We start from the raw sequence: 22462 nt of genomic DNA, 5'->3' as shown, positions 1-22462 counted from the left end.
CAGAGACACAGACACTCACCTCACACAGGTGTTAACCCCCAACCCTGTCCCAGGCCCAATATACTCACACCCTGTGAGGTCACTGAGGGATTTTTATTTGTACTGATTTTGCTATAAAGTGTTGCTGAGGTAGAGCCAACTGTCCAGGGCCAAACAGGGGCAAGGAACACAGGGACCCAGGGAAAGGACAGCCAGGGGCCTGGGTTGTGGTGTAGGGCCTCTCAGTCATCCCTATAAACATTTAATAAACTGGGCAATAAATAGAGGGTAGGCAAGAGCCAGAGGAGCAGGCAGAGAAGGCTTCAAGGAGTGAGAGGCTACAGGCCCCTGGAGAATGAAGGGGTACAGAGTTGGGTATGGACCCAGAACCTCCTTACCCAGTCCTGGATTAATTTAGGGCATATGGAGCAGAGAGGGCTTCAGGCGAAAGGCATCAAGAAAAGAGAAGACACCCCGCTTTCGAGGGGCTGCCCCTGCACCCCCAACCCCTCCTTTGAGCAGGGGGAGTGGCAGGGGACCTCCTGGGGAATCCACGGAGCTGGTCCGCTTGAGCCGCAGGCGGGCACGGGCCTGGGCACCCCAGGCCTTGCCTCGAGCTGCAGAGGCCACAAGACACTTCTGGTACTGAACCTAGGGAAAACGGGAATGTGAGGGTCCAGCTCCTTTCTGCCCCTGGACTCCCTGAAAGCTTCTGCAGAACAGGCAACTGGCCATGGCTTCAGTCTGGTAGTCGAATAAAGCTGGTAGTCGGCCCCAACTGGAGCCCCTACAGCATTCCCAGGGAGCTCAATAACAGAAACAGAAAATTTGACATTTACTGAGCATTTAAGGAGAGCTGGACACTGTGCTACATGCTTCACATAACCTAACTTAATCCAAAGTTATTTATGAGGTGTTATCACCATTTTGCAAATGGGGAAATTTTGGTTCAGAGATTATACATGACTTGCCCAAGGTCACCTAGTCAAAAAAATGATAGAACTGGAATTCAAACTTACCTATAATATACCTTAAGTTGTCTTCCTGATCCACAAACTTAAATTCACTGCTCAAAACCTTTCAATGGCTCAAAGTGACTTGGGACAAGTAAACTCATGACCACAATCTCTAAGTTCTTCCATGACTCGATGTTTTTCTCTGCCCCCATCTCTCACTTCATCTCTTCCTCCAGATACACTAGATTCTTTTAGATACCGTAATCCACTCATATTCCTCTCATCTTCACAACTGGGCGTCCTTGTATTTGGCACACCTTCTGTCCCAATCCCCTTTACCTAACTTCTTCCTCAGACCTTCAACTCTCAGCTATCAACTCTTCCAGGTGGCCTTCAGGAATGGGCGGTCTCCTCCATCTTCCTGTGGAGTACAACTGCCTTCTGTTCTGTCTCTGATCTAAACTGAGTGTTCTGTGAGGGATCAAGTATGGTGCCTGGTACCCTGCAGGCACTCACGTTTGTTAAGGAAAGAGTAAGATGAATTCAGACTGCAAGCATCCCACATTCCAATGCCCACAGATGTCAGGAAATAACCTGAGACAAACAGGAGAAATAGTGCCCACCCTACTGCAAACAGCCCCTACACAATTTAGCTGAATGTTAAAATTTGTATGTGCTGACCCAGTATCAGAGGTTCTGCTATTTTAAGAGGAATAGGAATAGCAATTAATACATGAAATGTCCTAGCTCTAAACTAACTCGAACTTATTAAAAACAGCATGAGGGCCAAATAAAAGAACAGTTTACTACAATCAGCCCTGGGATTACTCGTTTTTGATTTCTGGAGGTTGCCAATTCTGAGCCCCAGTCACCAGTACAGCTGCAGGGCAACCCCACCTACCCATTCCCACCCAAAACTCACCATGCAAGCCGCCTGCACAGCTTCAGAGAGTCCCCCTGCGTGGGGCTGGCACCAGAAGGCTGCACACTGGAAGCTCTGACGGCCCAGGTCAGCAATGAGGCCAAAGGTGTGAGGGTCACGGCCAACGCCAATGAAGGTCACGAGGCGCACGGGGCACTGCCATAGTGGTTCCTCCTCTGCACCAGCTTCTGCCTGCCCACACCAGGCCTGGTCACTAGAGGACCGGGCACTGGCTGGACCCAGTGAGCTCTTCCAATAGCATGCAATGAGCCCCTCAGCATCCCTCCCACCCCATCCACAGCCCCCAACTTCACCTTCTTCTGGTACCTGAATGCGATGTGCAGTCATTAGAGAGTCAGATACACTGAGCATGGCAGGGACCCAGGAATCCTGGTCCCCCCGGGTGGTGAGGGTACCAATGGCCTCATTCAGCACGTCCATGCCTGGCAGGGGACATGCCCACCATAATGTCTCCCAGGCATAAAGAAAAAAGGGATCTGCAGGGAGTGTCTAGGCCCCTCTCACTGACTTGGGATTCAGAGAGATGGCAAGGGAAGGACTGGGGCTGGGTTTAGAATCCTGAGTTGGGAAGGATGGCACATTCTAGACCAGACAGGGCCATGGGAGCACTCTGAGAAATGATGGTAGATCCTACCATACCCACCTTCCCCAACCTCATGTAGCCCACCTCCTCAGCCAGCTCAGTCCTCACCCATGGCTTTGTTGACTGGCAAGGTCCCCATGTACAGTGCCTCATACTTCTGAGCAGCCTGACTCACTGCATCCAGCAGCTCCACTGAAACACACACACACAAGTTGGCCTGGGCACTCTCTCAATGATGCCCTCACCCACCCTTCTGAGAACTGGAGACAGAAGAAAGAAGGCCATGGATGCTCCTTCAATTCAGAGTTTGGGATCCCTGGAACCAGTACACATCAGAAGTCCCGCATCTCCAGGGAAGGACTAAACAACAACAATTAAGCAACCCAGACTTTCACGGAAGTAGCCCCTTACTATAATGCAGGACCTTCCTCCCCATACCTTGCCGTGGTAAGTCTTCAGGGGAGATGGGGTCTAGGGAGGAGCAAGGGGAATCACCATTGACACCCACTCGCTCTGACAAGATCTGAAACACAAAGCAACCAGCAGGAGATTAAGGGAGAGGGGAACTGAGGTTAAGGCAGCCAATACTTCCCTGACCCAACCACCTTGGAAGCTTCACGCCAGCTCCATACCCACATTCCCTGCCCCACTCTTGGCTCTTACCTGGGCACAGAGCCCATGCAGGGCACTGGCAATGGCCTTGGCAGGGACATCACAGCGAAACACATGGCACTTGAGCATACAGCTGTCTTTGTCACCCGCCACAAAAGCGAAGTCCCTGGCAGGGTCAGAGATGGGGCTGGGGCAGGGGCAGAGACTGGAGTAGGGTAGAGGCTGGGTAGGAAAAGGGACCTGTACTGTCTGCAGGAGACTGGAAAGTCAGGCAAAGAACATGGTGGGGATAGAATCGGGAGGTCAGGGCTGGGGTTCAAGACACTAGGCTGTTGCTCACCTGTCACTGTTCCGGAAGCATGTGGGAGCACAGGAGAGAATCAGCCCAGCCTCTCAGGCTCTCCCCCATCCGTCCCTGCTGAGCTGGGCCCACCCTCCCCAACCAGAGCTGGACCAGGCAGGGGAGGCAGAGCTTGGGTCCATGTCAGAGGATCTGTGTCCAGGGGTTCAAGTACAGAGGATCAGCATCAGTGGGGATCACAGCCTGCAGGAGGGAGGGAGGAGCAACTCTCACTTGGGGGGATGTAGGGGTCCTCACCGGCCCTTGGAGCTGCCCACACCCCACACACGGATGTGCACCAGAGGTTGGCAGTGGATCAGACTATGGTCCAGAGGATTCACCAGGCTCATGGCATCCTTCTTTAGGATCATCAGCATGTTCTGGCCCTGCAAAGGAAAGGTCAGTCCAGAACTCAGATGAAGGCGGCTGCCACCAAGAACAGGCAATTCAGCAACAACTCTCTCCGCTAGGCCCTGGGCTGAATCCCTTGAAGGGCCAGCCAGCTCACCTCGCCCCAGGCACCATCTGGGGGCTGGCTGCGGCTACGGCTGCGAGTCTGGGCCAGTTGCTGGATGCAGTTATTGACTGCAATACTGCTCTTTCCTGGTACCAGATCCTCTTCGGGTACCTCTACCCAACCCAGGGAGTGGACTGCAAAGCACTGACGGGTTAGGGGAAAGGACAGGAGGGCCATGAGAGAGTGGAGGCAGATGTGGAAGTGGAACAGGAGGTAGAGTAGGATGGCAGATGTCGTTGGGTTCCACACACATAAACCTTCTGGTACCCACTCCTTTCACCCTTCATCACCTCTTCTCAGCCCAGTCCCACCCCTAACCTTTCCCTTGGAACAATCCAGAACAATCCACCACCTCCAAAACCATTTCTTGGGCCCTCAGGCCCAAGACACTACCTTAGCCCCTGGCTCCATGCTCTGGATGTAGGATTCCTCACCATACCAGGACAGAGAGTTCCTGGAAGAGAGCAGAGCTTGTAAAGTGACCACACTTCCTACACAAGGGACAGTGGGGAAGCCCTCGCTAAGCAATGGGCATGAAATGTGGGATAAGACCCAGAACACAGTACCCCAAATACAAAACCAGAGTGGGAGAGGGCCCACGACATATTAAATAAATGTAATATGGAGAGTGCTTTAAATTCAAACAAAAATTCAAAACTTAGAACATAGAATAAAAGTTGCAAACGGGGAACAGGATCCAAAACATGGACCAGAACCCCAAATTGAGACAAGACTCTCTAAAACACAGGGCAGGCACTCCCATGGAATGAGCTGAGTACAGTGGCCAAGATCTAGAACACGATTTACCAGTACCCAGAATAGGAAAGAACCCATAGGAAACATACAGCAACAGAGTCTTAACTCAAGAAATGGGACAGAGCCAAGAACCTGGGCTTAAAGGCAGAATGAGAGTCCAGTTGCATCCCTGAATGCCATGGAACCCCAAGTCTTTCATTTGGCCTGGCCCATCCCTGTTACCTGCGGTCCAGTGAGCTCTCCAGGCTGGAGAAGGATCTCCCCTTGGGGGGCCGAAGTCCCCAAATCCCCTCTGTCCTCTGTAAAGAGGGAACTAAGTCAGAGTGGCGGCAGCAGGCCCAGATCCACGTGGGGTTCAGCCTCCCTCCTCACACTCCACCTACCGTGCCTGGTTCCTCTCCATCTCCTGTTTCCCAGGTTGGGCGCTGCCACTGGGTGCTGCCACTGGGTACATGCCAATAGTAAGTACCCGCAGCATCGCGTATCTTCCTCCAGCCAGGGGGCAGTCCTGGCTCCCCCTCAAGACTCTGGTCCCCCCACAAGTCATCTACAGGAACATGGGATGGGGCACGGAATCACAGGATTGGAGAGGAAAGGCATATTGGTGGGTTCAGAATAACCCTGACAGAAGCCTCCCTCCGGGGCTCCCAGATGGCTCAATCCGTTAAGCTGCAGCCTTCGGCTCAGGTCATGATCTCAGTGTCCTGGAATCAGCCCCACGTGGGGCTTCCAGCTTAGCAGGGAGCCTGCTTTTCCCTTTCCTCTCTGCTTGTGCTTTCTCTCTCAGATTAATAAATTAAAATTAAAAAATAAAAGAACCCTCCCTCCATCCCAAACGGGACAATCCTTAGGATGGAGGGCCAGGAGGTCCTTTAGAGTGCAAAGATCCAGGGTTCATTTATCCCCTGGTCCTCACCCTGAGATACACCCCGTCAACTCCCTCATTCCCCCTCAGCACCCATCCTCCCATCGGGCCCCTCCATGCACACCATCGCAGTTGACCAGAATGATGGCCAGCATGTAATCCTTGCCCAGCATAGCCCCGACCGTGTCCCCGCCGGCTTCTGCCGGCCCGCAATCTCAGCCCAGCTCGACCTCTGGAGCTGCTGCGCCCCCAAGCCCAGCCTCTCTGCGCTGGCCAGGCCAACGGGCGCCGCACAAATACGAGCTTGGGTAAGCGCCGGATCTCAGGGGAGGGAGAGGACAAGCCTGAGGAGCACCGCCCGCCTAGGGGTGGTGCGTGTAAACAGGCCTCTGGATCCGCCAACGGGGTCCGTGTTTCCGAGCGTGGCTCCGGGAAAGACGCACCGACGCCAACGCCCCCGCTGACATCACGGCGCAACTGTGAGCTCATCAAGGGGCGGATGACCAGAAAGACGAACGTGCGCAGGGCGCCCATGCGTATCAGTGAGCTCATCGCGTCCGGGTCGTGTGAGCGCGGACACACAAATTGTGTCGCGCCGGACGGGTCACGTGAGAGTACGTGAAAGAATGAGACCACAGGGGCTCCGCCGAGGGGAGAGAACCGGCACCCTTTCCAAAAATGCCCCGGAAGTGCCTCCGCCCTCAGTAAAGATGGCCGTAGCACTTGGCAAGTGGGAGGCGGGGCTGCGCCTGCGCCACAAGTTCGGCGGGGAAGATGGCGGATGACAAGGTTAGTGAATGTGGGGGTTATCTGCGATGTGGGGTGGTTTTCACACCGTTCTGGTCCTTGGTAGAGGCGACACTGGAGCCTCTCGCGTAGAGGTGTCCTTTATGGGGTTTTTACTCTTGTCGGGTTTATACTCTTGCGACTGGCTCAACACCGGGGAGTGGAGTAGCGGAGCACTACACGAGGCAAGCAGAGCCGGATATTTCCTAGGTGTCCTCTCCTGAGACCCTCACAGTCCTTAATTACTGGCACACACTAAGACACACTCACCCTGACGCATCCTCACTCTTTTGCGTTCCCCAGTCCCACGAAATTTCATGTCTAGAAACACGATGTTTCCAAGCCACAAGGACATGCACATTGTCATTCAAACTCTCTTGCGCTTACACTGAATTTCATACTTCGAGATGATCAGAGCCACTCAGTTCATTTACCCGCACTTCTGCAGCCACCGACCCCACCCTCAACCCAGCTAGCGCATCCAGTCACAGTTTGAGAAGTCCGGGCAGAAATCAGATTTACCCCCAGGGCGTCCAGGAAACTGCCTCACGCCTTTATTCACTCTCAGTCTGAAGTTCAGCACCGTCCGCATATTTACTAAGTACTTAACCAGTCTTTGTGTTAGGCTTGGGGATCCAGTAGGCAAGACGAGCTGGTTGCCACTTTCAGGCAGCCCATAATCGAGGCAGCCAGCCTGATAAGTCTAATTGAAAGTGCCCTAGTTGTTCCTCTTGCCTCCCTACACACTTCTTGTTCTATAAAATTCTGTAATGGTTTTCACAGACGCAGATCCTGGCTATCACGCCCTCTGTGGCCCCCTTGGGAATTCACTTTTGAATGTCTTTTCTTTGTTACCACTATCATCTCAGGAAGTTTTTACTTTTTATTTTTTAAGATTTTATTTATTTGAGGGGCGCCTGGGTGGCTCAGTGGGTTAAAGCCTCTGCCTTCAGCTCAGGCCATGATCCCAGGGTCCTGGGATCAAGCCCCACATCGGGCTGTCTGCTCCACAGGGAGCCTGCTTCCTCTTCTCTCTCTCTCTGCCTGCCTCTCTGCCTACTTGTGATCTCCATCTGTCAAATAAATAATTTTTTAAAAAAAAAGATTTTATTTATTTGAGAGAGATCACAAGTAGGCAGGGGGGTGGGAAGCAGGCTCCCCGCTGAGTAGAAAGCCGGATGCAGGGCTCAATCCCAGGACACTGAGATCATGAACTGAGCGGAATGCAGAGGCCGAACCCACTGAGCCACCCGGGCGCCCCTCTTTTATAAGATGAGATTTCTCATGCTCACAGCCCCATCCACCCAGCCTCTGATAGACCTGAGCAGAGAATGGAGCTGCGTTAACCTGCTGGAGCCCACTTCTTTTTTGTTCTAGGATTCTCTGCCCAAGCTTAAGGACCTGGCATTTCTAAAGAACCAGCTGGAACGCCTGCAGCAGCGTGTAGAAGACGAAGTTAGCAGTGGTGTGAGCCAGGTAAAGTTGCACCTGCCTACCACTCCCCAACCCCCCCACCTGACTCCCCATCCCACCACTCTTGGGATGCATTGCCCTATATGCTTTTGAATGGGTACTAAAGATTTTATTCAGCAAATGGTTATTGAGGTGGGTTCTCTGTGACCCCAAGGAAAATTTCCCTAAGAAAATGATGAAAAAAAAACAAAACAGAAAATGACACTTGAACTGGCATCCTAAGTAGAAGTTAACTAGGTAAAGAGGAGAGGAGAGAACATTTCAGGCAGATGAAACAATATATGCCAAGCTCTCATGGTTGGAGGTAGCATGATGAACATGGGGAGTAAAAATAGTTTAACTTTGGCTGCAGTAATGCAGAGCATGATAAAGTGAGGAAGTGAGGCTGGAGAAGCAGATGGGTCCAATTCCTCAGGGACATCTCTGTAGGTTTGTGGGGGTAGGATTCTGTCGTTGGTGTCTTCTAACCATGGTGTTCTGAGATTGTGTGATGAGGACTTCTAGGTTCTTTTTCTGCCTCCAGAACCTCGAGAAAATCCTTGGAGACAATACTGCAGCTTTTTAGAGTAAAGAGGAGCTAGTAGTGGGATGCTCTAGGGTCAGCTTGAGTAGATCCTGGATAGAGAAGGGAGACCCTGGCTGAGTTTCTTCCTTCATTTTACTCCACAGGATGGCTCGCTCATGTCCTCCCCATTTCTCAAGGGCTTCTTAGCCGGTTATGTCGTGGCCAAACTGAGGGCTTCCGCAGTATTGGGCTTTGCTGTGGGTACCTGCACTGGCATCTATGCAGCTCAGGCATATGCCGTGCCCAATGTGGAGAAGACATTGAGGGACTATCTTCGGTCATTGCGAAAGGGGCCTGACTAGCTCTGGATCCCATGGGGGAGGAAGGATGAGCACCTCGGGCCTGCAGGTAGAGGTCTTTCAACCACAGACACCATATTTGGCTTCCCCACTTGTCACCCTTTTGCCATCTCCAACTTGCCCACAGCCTTCATCCTTGCTTTCCTTCCTGCAGAGGGTAGAGTGGCTTATCAGCCAGCAGTTTGGACGCCCCTCCTTAACCCCATGGGACTGGCCCCAAGACTGTGGCTTTTAGGACCACCAGCCCCTTCCTCTTTCAGCCCTGACTGTGGAGTTTGCACCTGACTCTGATTCTCAGTATTCTGTCTAGCGATGTCCCACAACTCCCTCCTAGGCGCTGGCTCCATACTGATTTTACCCAAACGTGTTCCAGTTCCTGCTGCCCCCTTGCTAGCTACCCAGGCCAGCCAGGGTCTGGTTTGGGCATGAGTGTAGAGGACGGGGGTACACCAGGCCTGGGCCGTCCCAGGCAGGCCCGCTGGACCCTGATGCTACTCCTGTCCACTGCCATGTACGGTGCTCATGCCCCATTACTGGCGCTGTGCCATGTGAACGGCAGAGTACCCTTTCGGCCCTCCTCGGCTGTGCTGCTGACCGAGCTGACGAAGCTACTATTGTGCGCCTTCTCCCTCTTGGTGGGCTGGCAAGCATGGCCCCAGGGGGCCCCACCATGGCGCCAGGCTGCCCCCTTTGCACTATCAGCCCTACTCTACGGCGCTAACAACAACCTGGTGATCTATCTTCAACGTTACATGGACCCCAGCACCTACCAGGTGCTGAGCAATCTCAAGATTGGAAGCACGGCCCTGTTCTACTGCCTCTGTCTCCGGCACCGCCTCTCTGCCCGGCAGGGCTTAGCACTGCTGCTGCTGATGGCAGCGGGGGCCTGCTATGCAGCTGGTGGCCTTCAGGACCCTGGGAACACACTTCCTGGAACACCTTCAGCAGCTGCTGCTGGCCCCATGCCCCTACATGTCACTCCACTGGGACTGCTGCTTCTCATCTTGTACTGCCTCATCTCAGGCCTGTCGTCCGTGTACACAGAACTGCTTATGAAGCGACAGCGGCTGCCCCTCGCCCTTCAGAACCTCTTCCTCTATACTTTCGGTGTGCTCCTGAACCTAGGTCTGCATGCAGGTGGTGGCCCCGGCCCGGGCCTCCTGGAGGGCTTCTCCGGATGGGCAGCGCTGGTGGTGCTGAGCCAGGCACTGAATGGACTGCTCATGTCAGCTGTCATGAAGCACGGCAGCAGCATCACACGCCTGTTCGTTGTGTCCTGCTCCCTGGTGGTCAATGCTGTGCTCTCAGCAGCCCTATTGCGGCTGCAGCTCACGGCTGCCTTCTTCCTGGCCACGCTGCTCATTGGTCTGGCTGTGCGCCTCTATTATGGCAGTCACTAGCCCCTGACCCCCTCCACCCAGACTCCTGACTCCATAGATAGAGCACCGTCGTCAGAGCCGCCTCCCGACCCTTCTTCAGAAGCCAGCCCTGTAACAAGTGCCTTGTGACAAAAGCTGGGGAGGTGAGAGCCAGGTTAGTCCCTGGAGGTGGGTGAACGAAGGGTTACTTTAGGAGACTTAAAGACTGGGTTTGAGTAAAGAAACGTCTCAGAATTTCATCCACACTAAGGATTGGGGGAACATCAATACCTAGGCCTTAGAAATGACTCCACCCCCAGTGGAGGAGGCTCCCTGCCTCATCCTGCATGAATGCAGTTGTTTGAAGTGGGGCATGGGCAACAGTTGGCTTTCCTTGCCACCAGCGGTCACCCCACCAGACCCATTGCTCCCAGGCCTGGTACAGGCTACTCCAGCCCAGCTTTGGTACATGACTCTATCATTAGAGACATTCATCCCTCACTGTAATGCAGGAAAACCCGATTGCCACCCCTTTTATTCCAATACCCGGGCCACCCTTCCAAGCTCCCCTAGCTCCAGCAACACCTGGAGACAGTGCCCCATGCTCCCTCCAAAGTGCTGCTCTCCACACCCACCCAGCCTTTGTTCTGGAAACCCCAGAGAGGGCTGGAGCTTGACTCATCTCAGGGAATGTTGCCCCTGGGCCCTGGCTTAAGGCTACACTCCTGACCTCTCTGCTCACCCCAAGGGCCCTTTCAAAGCCCACTGCCCCTTCTACAGCTCCTAGGAGGTACCATTCTTCTCACTCTGGGTCCTGCCCCTGCCTGGCAGTGTCCCAGCTCTCAACAGTTTAGGGAAGCTCTACACAGAGTGACCTGGAACCAGGCACAGTGAAATTTGGTGTCGCTCAATCAGTGTCTCTTAACTATGTAAGCAATAAAGTCTTAATAAAGTGTTCTGGGGTGCAGGTGGTTCCTGCAGTTGGCTATGATAGTCTTGTGCCTTCTGTGCCGTGTAGCTTCACTCAAACATAATTTTGTTCATCTTGGACCTTGAATGTCTTAATGCTGGACAAACTAGGAGAATGCTTAATGCTTACAGACTAGGAGAAAATACTATTTTCGCCTGGTTGTTGCCAGGAGCATTATTTCCTTCAGGGCTCGATGGAGTAGAGACTATTCTCTGTCATAGAACTTTACAAATTTCTCTGAAGCATAAAACTAGGGTGGTGGGGAATTTGGAGGGATTCTTGGGAATAGAAGGTACTGGTCCTGGCAAGACAAACTAGATTTTAGGATAGAGAACTCATGGGTTCAGTATGGTTTTGATTCTTATTTCCTCTGGTTCTGTCGTTGATACTCCTTTGTGCCATCTCTCCTCGTGGCCAGAGGAACATTATCCCTGCTCCTGTGGGAGAATACCTACTAAACTTAAATTTTAAAAAAAAGAAAGAAAGGAAAAAAGAAGTGAGACCTATTGGAGAATCTTAGGAAGTAGGGTAGGGTCTGGGATTTTTTTTTTTTTTTAATTTTTTCTTGTTCTTTAATAAACTCTCTAAATGATTCCAGTACACACTGCATCTTGTGAACCACTGTCTGCAGTGTAGAACTATGGTCAGTCTGGCTTGAATTCGAATTCTGGCTCTGTCACTTAATAGCTGACTGTCCTTGGGCAATTACTTAACCTCTCCAAGCCTTAGTTGCCTTACCTCTGAAATGGGGGTCAAATGGTACCTACCACTATATAGGGTAGCAGGAAAGGCTAAAATGAAGTCGTGGGTATTAACGCCTAACAGGGACTGGCACAGTGAGACCTGGTTAGTGGTATTGTTAATTATCCATAATGAAGGTTAACTTGGTGGTTGTGTCCCCCCTCCCTCTCCCTTCTAAGCCCCTTAAGAATAAAGAGAAAGGGAGCTGCTGTTGGCGGGATTACTGATCATCAGATCCCTCCCCAGGGCAGCAATCTGCCAATGACTGGGCTCCGCCTAATCTACTCCCTGCTGAAGCTGCTGGTTCTGGGCTTGGAGCTCCTGGTTCTGCTTGGCCAGATTGATGTTGTCTTGTAGGACACCAGCCAGTAGGCTGCGGTGGTGATGCTCTGTGGTCATGGTCTGCTCCTCCCACATCCTTCGCCAGGCTTGGAATACCTGTGCCCAGATTCAGAGATGCTTGTCAGCCAGTCAGCCTTGAACCGTTTCAAGGCCTGCCTTCTGACCCCACTGACCTGCAGCATGTGGCGTGTCTGAGCTCGGGCAGCCTGCACGTGCAGGTCATAGAGGGCTGTAAGGTCCTGTTCCGCAGTGTCCTGCTCTGCTTGAAGGGCCTCCAGCCGCAGTCTCAGCATCGTCTGCTCCCGAGGCCATCTCTGCCTCTCCTTGGAGGCCTTCAGTGATAATACATATTCTTTGTTCAGTGCTACCTGTGTTCCAGGCTCTCTTCTAAACACTTCATGTGTATTATTTCACTTTCTTCAGTGAAAAAACCATATGGGGTAGTTGCCATTTTAGTTTTCCAAATCTGGTACATAGATTTGGAAACCGTGGATCAGAGAAGTGACCTAACCTGCACAAATTCTTATGGCTAGCAAGGGACAGAACTGAGATGACACATGCCTTTCAGTGGTTTGCTGTCACTCTTGGTGTAAAGTCCAAATTCAGAGGCATGGCACACACTGGTCTCTTTAGCCTCACCTCTGACCCTGCACCCGCCAGATGGACAGTTTGCTCTACCCAGACTGTACTTTGCCACTGCTTCCCTCTGGACTTTTGCTCATACAGTATTGTCCTCAGAACATATTTGCACCACCTCCATGGACACAAGTTTTGTTTCTGATTTTGCTCGAACAAGTTATATTTACTCAGTGCCTCTGTGATGGTACAGACTGCCCAAGTGGAGCTCAGTCTAGTAAATTCCTCTGGCCGATCTGTTTTTTTTGTCTCAGGTAAATGCCATCTTTTATGATCCACTCCAGCCTGGGTCAGGCACACCTCTTTGTTCCCATAAGCCCTTAGCTCCCTGCATCACAGTACTTAGCACTGAAAATCACTTCATCTGTCCCCCACAAAGCTGTGAAGACCATGAGAGAGGATATGGCCCAGTCTATTGTGATTGAGGCTGGAGTCCACTCCCAGCATAGTGCCTGGACCAATTAGAAGCCTCAAGTTCCCTACCTGACCCTCCTTACCTCCTTTCCAATTACCCGGGCTTTGACCTGGTCACCTGCCACCACCTCCTCCTGTCCCAAACGCTTCAGTTCCTCTTGGATCCATATTTGGTGCTGTTCGTGCAGTCTCTTCCTCCGGGCCTGGGCCAAGAAGAACTGCAAGGCCACATCTGGGACCTGCCAGGCCTAGGTGGCATCAGTCTAGGCTTAGAAGCCATGTGTGTTCACAGCCTTGGGACTCAGGGTCCAGCTTTTCAACAGAACCCCACTACCAGGGCTGCTCCCAGAACTACATCCAGGACCTACTGGCCTATAAGGGCCTAGAACCTGGACAGAGACTTGGAGGTCAGAGGGAGAAAGGAGAGTTACTGACTCTGCCTATAGGTACCATGGAGGCCTGAAGGATTCTATACCCTTAATGTGACCCAGTAGGAAAATAGCCTTCCTATGCCCCCTCCCCCTTAGGAATCACATAGGCATTTGGGTCTTCCTTTTGCCAGAAGCTCTGTATTCCTTCCTGATGCTGGGACCGAGAAGCAGTAGCTACATTAACTGGGCTCTGCAACTCCACTCTCCCAACAACTTCAGCTGTTATGGGGCACATGAGGTATATTACCTGTTCCTCAGAGTCCCTAAGATGATTTTGGTGGAGTCCAAGTCCTAGAGATGCTGTTATTCCTACCACTGGAAGAAAATGCAGTTAAGCCCAGTAAAGGTGGAGGAGATACCCAGCTTCACCCCAAAATTCAAACCCACCTTTGGGCTTTCCCTGGAATCCTGGGCTTTGGCTTGCTGTTGAATCTATGACCTGCTGAGAATAAAGTAGGAGTGAGAATTCCATACTCTTCGTCCCAGGATAGTGTGAATTAAGCTCAGGGCTTTAAAATCAGACAGATCGCGGTGCCAGCCCCTCCTCTCGTCAGCTGTGTGACCTCAGGTGGGTGACTAGTGTTGTTTTTTTTTTTTTTTAAAGACTTTATTTATTTGACAGAGAGAGATCACAAGTAGGCAGAGAGGCAGGCAGAGAGAGAGAGAGAGAGAGGAGGAAGCAGGCTCCCCACTGAGCAGAGAGCCCGATACGGGACTCGATCCCAGGATCCTGAAATCATGACCTGAGCCGAAGGCAGCAGCCTAACCCACTGAGCCACCCAGGCGCCCCTTTGAATCCATGTAAAATAGAGCTGACAAAATTTGTAGAGAGCATGAAATAAGATAATGCACCTAAAGCACAAGTGGCAGGCTCTGCTCAATAAATGGGAGCTTCCCTGCCTAATTCCCAGAGCTCAGGGCTAGAAAAACAAGTTGTAAGGAAAAGGGAAGGACCAGGAGATGGACAGGAGCAGCCGTCCAGGCACACAGTGTCAAATCCTGGAGGACAGTGCCCCCTGCTGCACAGGAGAGGCCATGCTCTAAACTGATGCAAAAGTACCATATTGAGGGGTGCCTGGGTGGCTTAGTGGGTTAGACCTCTGCCTTCGGCTCAGGTCATGATCCCAGAGTCCTGCGATCGAGCCCCGCATCGGGCTCTCTGCTCAGCAGGGCCTGCTTCCCCCTCTCTCTCTGCCTGCCTCTCTGCCTACTTGTGATCTCTGTCAAATAAATAAAATAGAAGAAAAAAGGAAAAAAAAGTACCATATTGAGTCTAAAGACTTGGGCATGTTTGCCCTTCTGCTACCTTTGATTGTATCAGTGACCCTGAGATGCTCAGATCCCTTCTCTGAGCCTCCATTTGCTCACCTGAAAAATGTAAGCAGTGTTGGTCTTCTCTGCTGAAAAAAATTCTATGGTTTCCCTGTTGACCTTCAAGATGAAGTCCAAATATCTCAATAAATTCACAGAGCCTTTTATGAACTGACCCCCACTTCACCCCTTTTTTCTGTACTTCACTACTTAATCCTTCTCTCTTGACTCTTCCTCAAACTATTCTCCAGCAAAATGAGCCGCTTGCAGTCTCCCAAAGAGATCAAGCTCTCCCTTATTTTTTCAAGACTTTGCCTGTTATATTTTGTGCCTAGAATGTTCTTCACCTCCTTCGGGAATCAACTTCCTTCATGAAATGTTCCTTTTTTCTCTTGTCAAAACTAACTTAGATGCCCCCATAGAACCCTGTGTTGATAGGGCCTTCAAAGCACTGATGATGGTGTTAAAAATAGTTTCTTTCCAGAAATTAAAAACTCCATGAGGACAGGGATTTCCCAGGGTCTACATAGCACTATGCCTGACATGTAGTGAGAAGTCAATAAATGTCTGGGAATCAGTAAATAGTGAACGAAGGAAGGGCCGCCTCATAGTGCTCTGTGAAGGCAGACATCAATGGGGCTCCTAAGAGGTGGAATGAGAAGACCTACCTGTAGTTCTGGGAGCCTCACAGCCTCAGCTTTCATCCTTTTGAGCATCTGGCTCCCTGGGCACCGGCTCCAGGCTTTTACTACCTGTGGAGAGGGGGTTTAGGGTAGGCTCCAGCCATTGCTCTCTGGGGCACTTCCAGGCCTCACTTTGCTTACCTGCAATTCTCGCAATGCCCTGCCCAACTGGCTGAGCCCACTGTCCGTCAGGTTGTCTCCAAGGAGGCCTGAACGCAGGCTCTTCAGGCCAGCCCGGCGGGCCCGGCCCTCTTCTACTGCATCCCACAGGGTGGGCCTCACCTGTTTCGCCCGCATCCTCCTTCCCTCGGCCCCCAAAAGAGCATCCCAGAGCAAGCTCAGGGAGCCACCTAGTGAGGGGACATTCAAAGAGAATCACTCCTTCTGGATTCCAAAGCACACTGCCTGTAATATTTTTAATTTTTATTAATGGCATTATTTATAAAAAGAGCTAATACCTATCAGGCATTTATGTGTACTTGGTGGCACTGTGCTAAGGCTTTTCATGGATTCCCTTTTTTTATCCACATAATGCTTCAATACAACTCTCATTTGTCTTAGTCCCACATTTTCCAGATGAAGCAAATGAAGCTCAGAGAAGTCAAGGAATTTCCTGATGAGTTGCAGAGCTGAAACTTAAGTCCAGTTCTGTCTGACCTTAAGGCCTGGGCCCTTAATCATGATACGAAACTGGCCAGTGGATAAACACACTTTTTCCTTCACTGTTTTATCCTTGAAGGCATGAACTGCCCTAATTAATCCTCCTCACTCCACAGGGCCTGGCACAGTGCATGGTCTGGGAGTATATTAATCAAATTAATTTGTGTTTGTTAGTTTGGGAGACAGAGAGCCAGGATGATGATGATGATGATGATGATGATGATGATGATTCTTTTTTTACTTTCGTTATAGAAAATTTCAAACATATACAAAGTACAGGAAACCCATCTATTTACCACCCAGCTTCAATAATTATCAAATCTTAATCATTCTTGTTTGATCTGTACCCTCCAGTTGGCCTCCCCCATGTCTCTGACATCATATCATTTCACAGAGTCTGTGAAAACAGGCAAGTTCTTTCCCTCCTCTGATCTTCCATTTCCTTGTTTATAAATTACACTTCCCTCTCTTTCCTCATCTAAGTTATATGTGTCTCATGGAGTTGTGGTAAGAATAAAAGGCATTAGTGTGGGACGCCTGTGTGGCTCAGTGGGTTAAGCCGCTGCCTTCGGCTCAGGTCATGATCCCAGAGTCCTGGGATCGAGTCCCGCATGGGCTCCTTGCTCAGCAGGGAGCCTGCTTCTCTCTCCCCGCCTCTGCCTGCCTCTCTGCCTGCTTGTGTGCTCTCTCTCTCTCTCTCCTTCTCTCTGACAAAAAAAAAAAAAAAAAAATTTAAAAGGCATTAGTGTAAAAATGCTTGGTAAACTGTTGAAAGTCTCTGAAGGATGGGAGGTTGCTTTTCTATTGGCTCTGCCTCTCCAGCCTTTGGCAACCTAGCCATCCCGCAACCTTTCTGAATCCTGGTCCTCCCAGAGGGTAAGGCTCTCTCTGCACTGCGGTTGGGACTGCAGCTGATTGGGTGAGAGGGTGGATCAGGCTTAAGTTAGATTCCAGAGCTTCCCCAAGAACCCCACACCCTCCCCTCAGGCCACCTTGAGGGTCCAGGCGAAGAAGAAGGCCACTGTAGTTGTTTCCTTCCAGGAGCCGCGAGACAATCCAGGGCAACGAGCCTTCCACCTCCTCACCAATAACCTTACCAGCCAATACCTGCAGCAGGGGGCAATCTCTGCCCAAGGGAAGGTGGAAGAAAAGAGATGTCCTCTGATGGATAGGAAAAGAAACTGGCCCAAATCACATTCTGATGGAAAGATTGGCTATTTCCAGTAACTTCTGTGTACCACCAGGCAGACTGGCAACCTTGCATAGATCTTTATTTTATTATTTTCAAAATTACACAATATATTCTCATAGTTCAAAATTTATTTTGTCTATTGAATAAGGGAATTGCATCCAGAATATTTAAAGAACTCTTACAACTCAGTAATAAAAGACTAATCACCCAATTAAAAATGGCAAAGCAAGGTGACATCCACAAAAATGGCAGAGTGGGGAACTCTGGGAGTCTGTCCTTCGTCAGAATGGTCTGGCAAAAATGGTCAGAGTCAACCTTCCTAGAATTCGGGGGGACAATCCAAGTCCAAGGCTTAGAGCAACCAAGGGATTGCTTCACTGGGAGAAAGCCAACTTAAATATGTTGAGCTCTCTGTGGTGTTATCACTTACCCCACTCCCATCCTCTTCCCCAGCACAGAGGTGGTCTTGAAGACAACAGTCTGCATTTCTGGTGGGGGTACTTGGCTCTGGAGAGAGCTGAGTAGATCTTGTTCCCAAGAAATTGTGTGTGTTTTTTTGGCTATTTAGGTTTTCCCCAAAAGGGCTTTGTATCACTTACCTTCTAATTCTCTCAGGGCAGAACAGCTATGCTAGAGGACAGTCCCTCAAAACATTGAAAGATGAAAGAATGAGCAAAAGTAACAGTTGGAGCAAACAACAGATGCATGGAAAGACTGGGAGGAAAGAAAAGTTGAGGAGTGAGATTTGGGGGGAATAAGGAAAATTCCCACACACATTAGGGAACCTAGAAAGCCACACACATTCTGGGGCTGCCCTGGGTCTCTGCATCCATATTTCAGCCTCCCCACAAACCGCCACTCCCCAAAGTATTCAGAAGACTCCATGAGACTTACAGGGCTCTGGGGAGCTGCAGGATCCTCAAGGCCCCTCGCCACATGCCCTGGATCCCAGACCCCTCAGGAGGATCAGGCCCCGGGCAGGAAATGGTGACAGTGAGCAGAGAGCAGGCCCTATGGAGGAGAGGGTAGGATCAAGCCAAACACCTAAGGGATGGGGGTGGGAGGTGACAGGTGCCCTCTGTCCTCACCTGCCTTCATCGCCTGCAGCCTGCAAGTACAGCCCTGAGGCCACTCTTGAGTCAGACACCTCCACCTCACTGGCATTTTCCACTACCCTGGAGGAAGGGAGGCTGAGCTCAATTCCCAAGCACCAGGGTCCTGTCCAGCCCCCAGAACCTCTGTGTGGGAAGCTAGATGGGATTCCCAAGAGCCTGTGAGAATCATCCCTAAGGTTCCAAGCTCAGTATATCCCCTAAAAGTCTCACATCTGTACAATCTCCTTTTTCCTCCTGTTATCTGCCCAGTGAGGGAAACAGGCTAGTTGGAATTTCTCCCACTTTGCAGATGGAGAAACTGAAGTTCTGCTCAGTGAGATGCTCAACTGTCCAAAGATGATAAGGACCGAGCTGAAGAGACATAGAAGGATAGGATAAGAAGAATGAGAGGGTTGGGGATATGGGATGCAGGGAAGAGGAGGAGGGGGTGTGATAAGCATGACCCCAAGTTTATGGCAGTGGGGAGAAACCTCCAAGGGCTGGATTTGGGGGTGTCAGCCCTGCTTTAAGACAAGCACCCTCAGATCCCTTGGGCCCTAAATACTCACAAGCCCAGGGGGGACACATCTAGCACTGACAAGTTCTCTGTCCCTGGAGAGAGCAGGTCCCGAGTCTTCCCGCAGGGGCTGAGCTGGAATCACGCAAGCACAACACTGGATACACACAGAGCCTTTTCCAGGCTTCAGCTCACACGATCCTCCCGCTGGGGCCCTATAGGGCCCCCAAATTCAGTCATTTCAGGCAGGAAAAAGGAGACTTCAGGAGAGCCAAGCCCATGCCGGTGAGCAGCAGAATGAGGCTGGGCTCAAGCTCTTCTGGCTGCTCCCAAGCCTCAGGCACTTTCTGCCACATAGCAGGGGCCTTGCTTCCCAGGCCCCGCTCCCTGCAGTGTCTCACCTGCACCAGGCTAAGGGTAGTAAGCACAGGATCAGGGCCCCCCGGAGGCAGAGCTTCCTCAAACAGCATCTGCAACAGCTAAAGTGGAGAAAGGGGTTCAGTAGGGATGTAGAAAGGTTGAATCCATAATTCAGCACTTCCTGAGGGTGAAGTCTGCACCTGGTTCTCCACCAGGTGCTACAGACACAGTCTCCAGGACAGAAAGAGCCCCAGCCCTCATGGTTCACAGTGAGCTGGTCACATGAGTAGACATTTTCAGTGAGACCTGCTGTTTCCTATGGCAGGGGCCTATGACAAGTTTCTGAAGTAGCTATTTTGATTTCGGGGGCATTTTCATGAAGCCCTAAAAACAAAACTGTCAAGTTTATTATCAGTATTAAGAAAAACTGTGAAGATTAGACCTCCCTGGATCTTTGATCTTTGCAAACCACCCCTCCCTGACCCTCACTCCATGGGGCCCAGCTTCCCACTTTCCCTGACCTACCTCTTAATCGCTGCCTAGATTGGCAAAATCTAGGCAAAAATCCCTGACAAAACATTCTGTACGGACCACAGTGTACTATAGGAGCCACAAGGAGGGGAATCTAATCCAGCTAAGAAGGGGAAGGGAAGTTTCTCAAAGGTATCGGGGAGGAAGGAACACCTGAGCCTCATGAGACTTATGCCCGGTGGCTTCTCTGGGACTCACCTGAGGTACAAGCCGGGGTGTCTCTGCTTCCCGACCCCGAAGCAATAGGGCCACACTGTACCCTTGGGCCACCAAGCCTAGTGTGGACTGGACTCGTGCTAGCAGCTCCTGCTCAGCCTCCTACAGGAGACACAGACACATCCCCTGATCTCAGGTGCCCTGACCCAGTCTGTCCGAGCAAAGGGCTTGGGAAACACTCAGCACTCCAGGATCTAGGAGCCTGAGGGCTCCCATGCTCCTCCCAGCTCCCTAAAACCCCCCTACCTGAGCGGCATCAGAGCCCAGGACTCTGTCAAAGGTGAGGCATTGTTCCTGTGGGGAGGGCTAGGCTCAGCATTGTCAGTCCTGTCTTCCCCAGCCCTCACCCGCACCCCATCCCATCTTTACCTGGGCATCTGGAGTACCCGGCTGAAGCAAGCGGATGCTCTTGGGCCCCTCCAGAAGGACTGTAGGGCCTGAGAAAGATGGACTAGATATCAACTCTCAGAGGGAAAACTGCCAGCACTCCTAGGTCCTGCTCTCAATTTTGGCTTCAGTTTCCTAACTGGGGTACCATGCACAGGATCAGAGGCCCTGCAAGGCAGAGCTCCCTCAAACAGCATCTCAGCGCAGCAGCAGCAGCCGAAGCAGTAAAATGACGCCATCCTTCCCCTCTCCCCAGAGGCTCCCCTAGGCTGCACTCCCTCTAAGAATGAATGTGTAAGAATTTCTTACCTGATCCTCTTCGCCCTCCCTCTACTTCCACCACAACCATCAGCCTGGCCTGGGGGTTGACCATGAGGACTGGGGACACTGAGCTGTCCTGGCCCAAAGCAGCCCCTGTGCTAGCTGCCTCTCCACACTCCATGACTTCTGTGCCTCTCCGATTCCCCTCAATAATTCATCTCCTTGACCTGAGGGCTCTGGGGAGGGCCTCTAAAGAACTTATCAAAGGAGGTGACAGTCCCCTCCTTCCTTGCTTCCTTCTCTCATTCCTTCCTTCCTTTCTTTCCTTTCTAAAATTTTATTTCTTTATTCATTCATTTATTCATTCATTCATTCATCTTAGTGAATATAAGCGATAGAAGCTTATTCAGTAGGGAGGCAGAAAAAGCTCTCAGGAGTGAGAGGGGTCCTGACAGGGTTGCCCTCTTTCTTTTTCTTAAAAGATCTTATTTATTTATTTTTTTTAAAGGTTTTATTTTATTTATTTGACAGACAGAGATTACAAGTAGGCAGAGAGGCAGGCAGAGAGAGAGAGAGAGGAGGAAGCAGGCTCCCTGCTGAGCAGAGAGCCAAAAGATCTTATTTATTTATTTGAGAGAGAAAGAGAGCGTAGGAACACAAACACCAGTCAGGGAGAGGCAGAGGGAGAGGGACAAACAGACCCCCTGCTGAGCAGGGAGCCCAGCAGGACCATGAGGATCATGACCTGAGGCAAAGTCAGACACCCAGGTATCCTAACAGTCCCCTCTTTTCTGAGTCAGAACATTGCATCAGATTCTTCTTTTTTTTTCCTCACATATGCAGCTGTAGAGAGAATAATATGATGATCCTCCAAGCACTCAGCTTCAGCAATTATCAACCAATGGTCAGTATTCTCTCTTCTGGTCCCCTCCCCATCCTCTATGGATTTTTTTTGAAGCAAATCCCAGACATCTTATGTGTCATCTATAGCTATTTCAGCTCATATTTACAGAAGATAACCACCCTTAAAAAAAAAAAAAGACAATGGCTTAATTTGGTGAGGATGCAGAGAAAGGGGAACACCCACCCTTACACTGTTGGACAGAATGCAAACTGGTGCAGCCACTCTGGAAAACAGTATGAAGTTTCCCCAAAAAGTTAAAAATAGAACTACCCTATAATCCAGCATTTACACTACTAGGTATTTATCCAAACATTAGAAACATAGGGATTCAAGGGGACATGTGCACCTCAATGTTTATGGCAGCAATGTCCACAATAGCCAAACTATGGAAAGAGCCCAGATGCCTACTGACAGATGAATGGATGGTTATATATGACATCTTCTTTATCCATTCATCTGTCAGTAGACATCTGGGCGTTGTTCTCTCTCTCTCTTTTCACACACACACACACACACACACACACACACACACAGGAACATTACTCAGCTCTCAAAAAGAATGAAATTTTGTCATTTGCAATGACATGAATAGAACTAGAGAATATTATTCTAAGTGGAATAAGTCAGTCAGAGAAAGACAAATATGATTTCTCTCTCATGGAATTTGAGAAACTGTTTAAAACAGATGAACACAGGGGAAGGAAAGGAAAAATAAGATAAAAACAGAGAGGCAGGCAAACCATAAGAGACTTAACTATAGGAAACAAACTGAGGGTTGCT

The 22462-nt window shown here is 50.7% G+C and overlaps 4 protein-coding genes across 4 annotated transcripts; 2 read left to right on the top strand and 2 right to left on the bottom strand.

The window, feature by feature from the left end:
* Positions 1-74: 74 nt before the first annotated feature.
* Positions 75-6192, bottom strand: APBB3 (amyloid beta precursor protein binding family B member 3). The gene is given in 14 exon segments (XM_044226264.1): positions 75-630; positions 1858-2049; positions 2185-2300; positions 2570-2653; positions 2900-2984; positions 3125-3239; positions 3414-3419; positions 3672-3799; positions 3922-4074; positions 4324-4384; positions 4909-4985; positions 5070-5233; positions 5676-5736; positions 5738-6192. Coding segments are annotated over 14 exon segments (1845 nt in total). The 5' UTR covers positions 6104-6192; the 3' UTR covers positions 75-393.
* A 56-nt stretch (positions 6193-6248) lies between these two features.
* LOC122890731 (SLC35A4 upstream open reading frame protein) lies at positions 6249-8679 on the top strand. The gene is made up of 3 exons (XM_044226263.1): positions 6249-6340; positions 7715-7813; positions 8480-8679. The coding sequence occupies exons 1-3, from the start codon at positions 6326-6328 to the stop codon at positions 8675-8677; spliced, it is 312 nt and encodes a 103-aa protein (XP_044082198.1). The 5' UTR covers positions 6249-6325; the 3' UTR covers positions 8678-8679.
* A 356-nt stretch (positions 8680-9035) lies between these two features.
* Positions 9036-11018, top strand: LOC122890699 (probable UDP-sugar transporter protein SLC35A4). The gene has a single exon (XM_044226261.1). It carries the CDS (start codon positions 9100-9102, stop codon positions 10072-10074), a length of 975 nt encoding a protein of 324 aa, XP_044082196.1. The 5' UTR covers positions 9036-9099; the 3' UTR covers positions 10075-11018.
* A 1001-nt stretch (positions 11019-12019) lies between these two features.
* Positions 12020-20959, bottom strand: LOC122891176. Its single transcript, XM_044226698.1, has 12 exons — positions 20827-20959; positions 20500-20567; positions 20113-20232; positions 19425-19502; positions 19076-19158; positions 18501-18587; positions 17213-17346; positions 15702-15910; positions 15546-15629; positions 13219-13374; positions 12259-12417; positions 12020-12181 (listed from the first exon to the last, which is right to left on the bottom strand). Exons 1-12 carry the CDS (start codon positions 20957-20959, stop codon positions 12020-12022), a joined length of 1473 nt encoding a protein of 490 aa, XP_044082633.1.
* Positions 20960-22462: the final 1503 nt, after the last annotated feature.

Source organism: Neovison vison, chromosome 1 (genome assembly GCF_020171115.1).
Source record: "Neovison vison isolate M4711 chromosome 1, ASM_NN_V1, whole genome shotgun sequence".
NCBI lineage: Eukaryota > Metazoa > Chordata > Mammalia > Carnivora > Mustelidae > Neogale > Neogale vison.
The sequence above is the reverse complement of the archived record's forward strand: the minus strand, read 5'-3'. Positions and strand labels throughout refer to the sequence as shown.

What these genes read in the sequence shown, in the direction of transcription:
- LOC122891176 (XM_044226698.1), bottom strand. Translation starts at nt 20,959, where the DNA reads ATGGAGTGTGGAGAGGCAGCTAGCACAGGGGCTGCTTTGGGCCAGGAC. An exon ending in GCTGCAGGCGATGAAGGCAG is followed by an intron (nt 17,347 to 18,500) that starts GTGAGGACAGAG and finishes TCCCTTGGGCAG; the next exon opens with AGATTGCCCCCTGCTGCAGG. An exon ending in GGGCATTGCGAGAATTGCAG is followed by an intron (nt 15,630 to 15,701) that starts GTAAGCAAAGTG and finishes CCCTCTCCACAG; the next exon opens with GTAGTAAAAGCCTGGAGCCG.
- LOC122890731 (XM_044226263.1), top strand. An exon ending in TTAGCAGTGGTGTGAGCCAG is followed by an intron (nt 7,814 to 8,479) that starts GTAAAGTTGCAC and finishes TTTACTCCACAG; the next exon opens with GATGGCTCGCTCATGTCCTC.
- LOC122890699 (XM_044226261.1), top strand. Translation starts at nt 9,100, where the DNA reads ATGAGTGTAGAGGACGGGGGTACACCAGGCCTGGGCCGTCCCAGGCAG.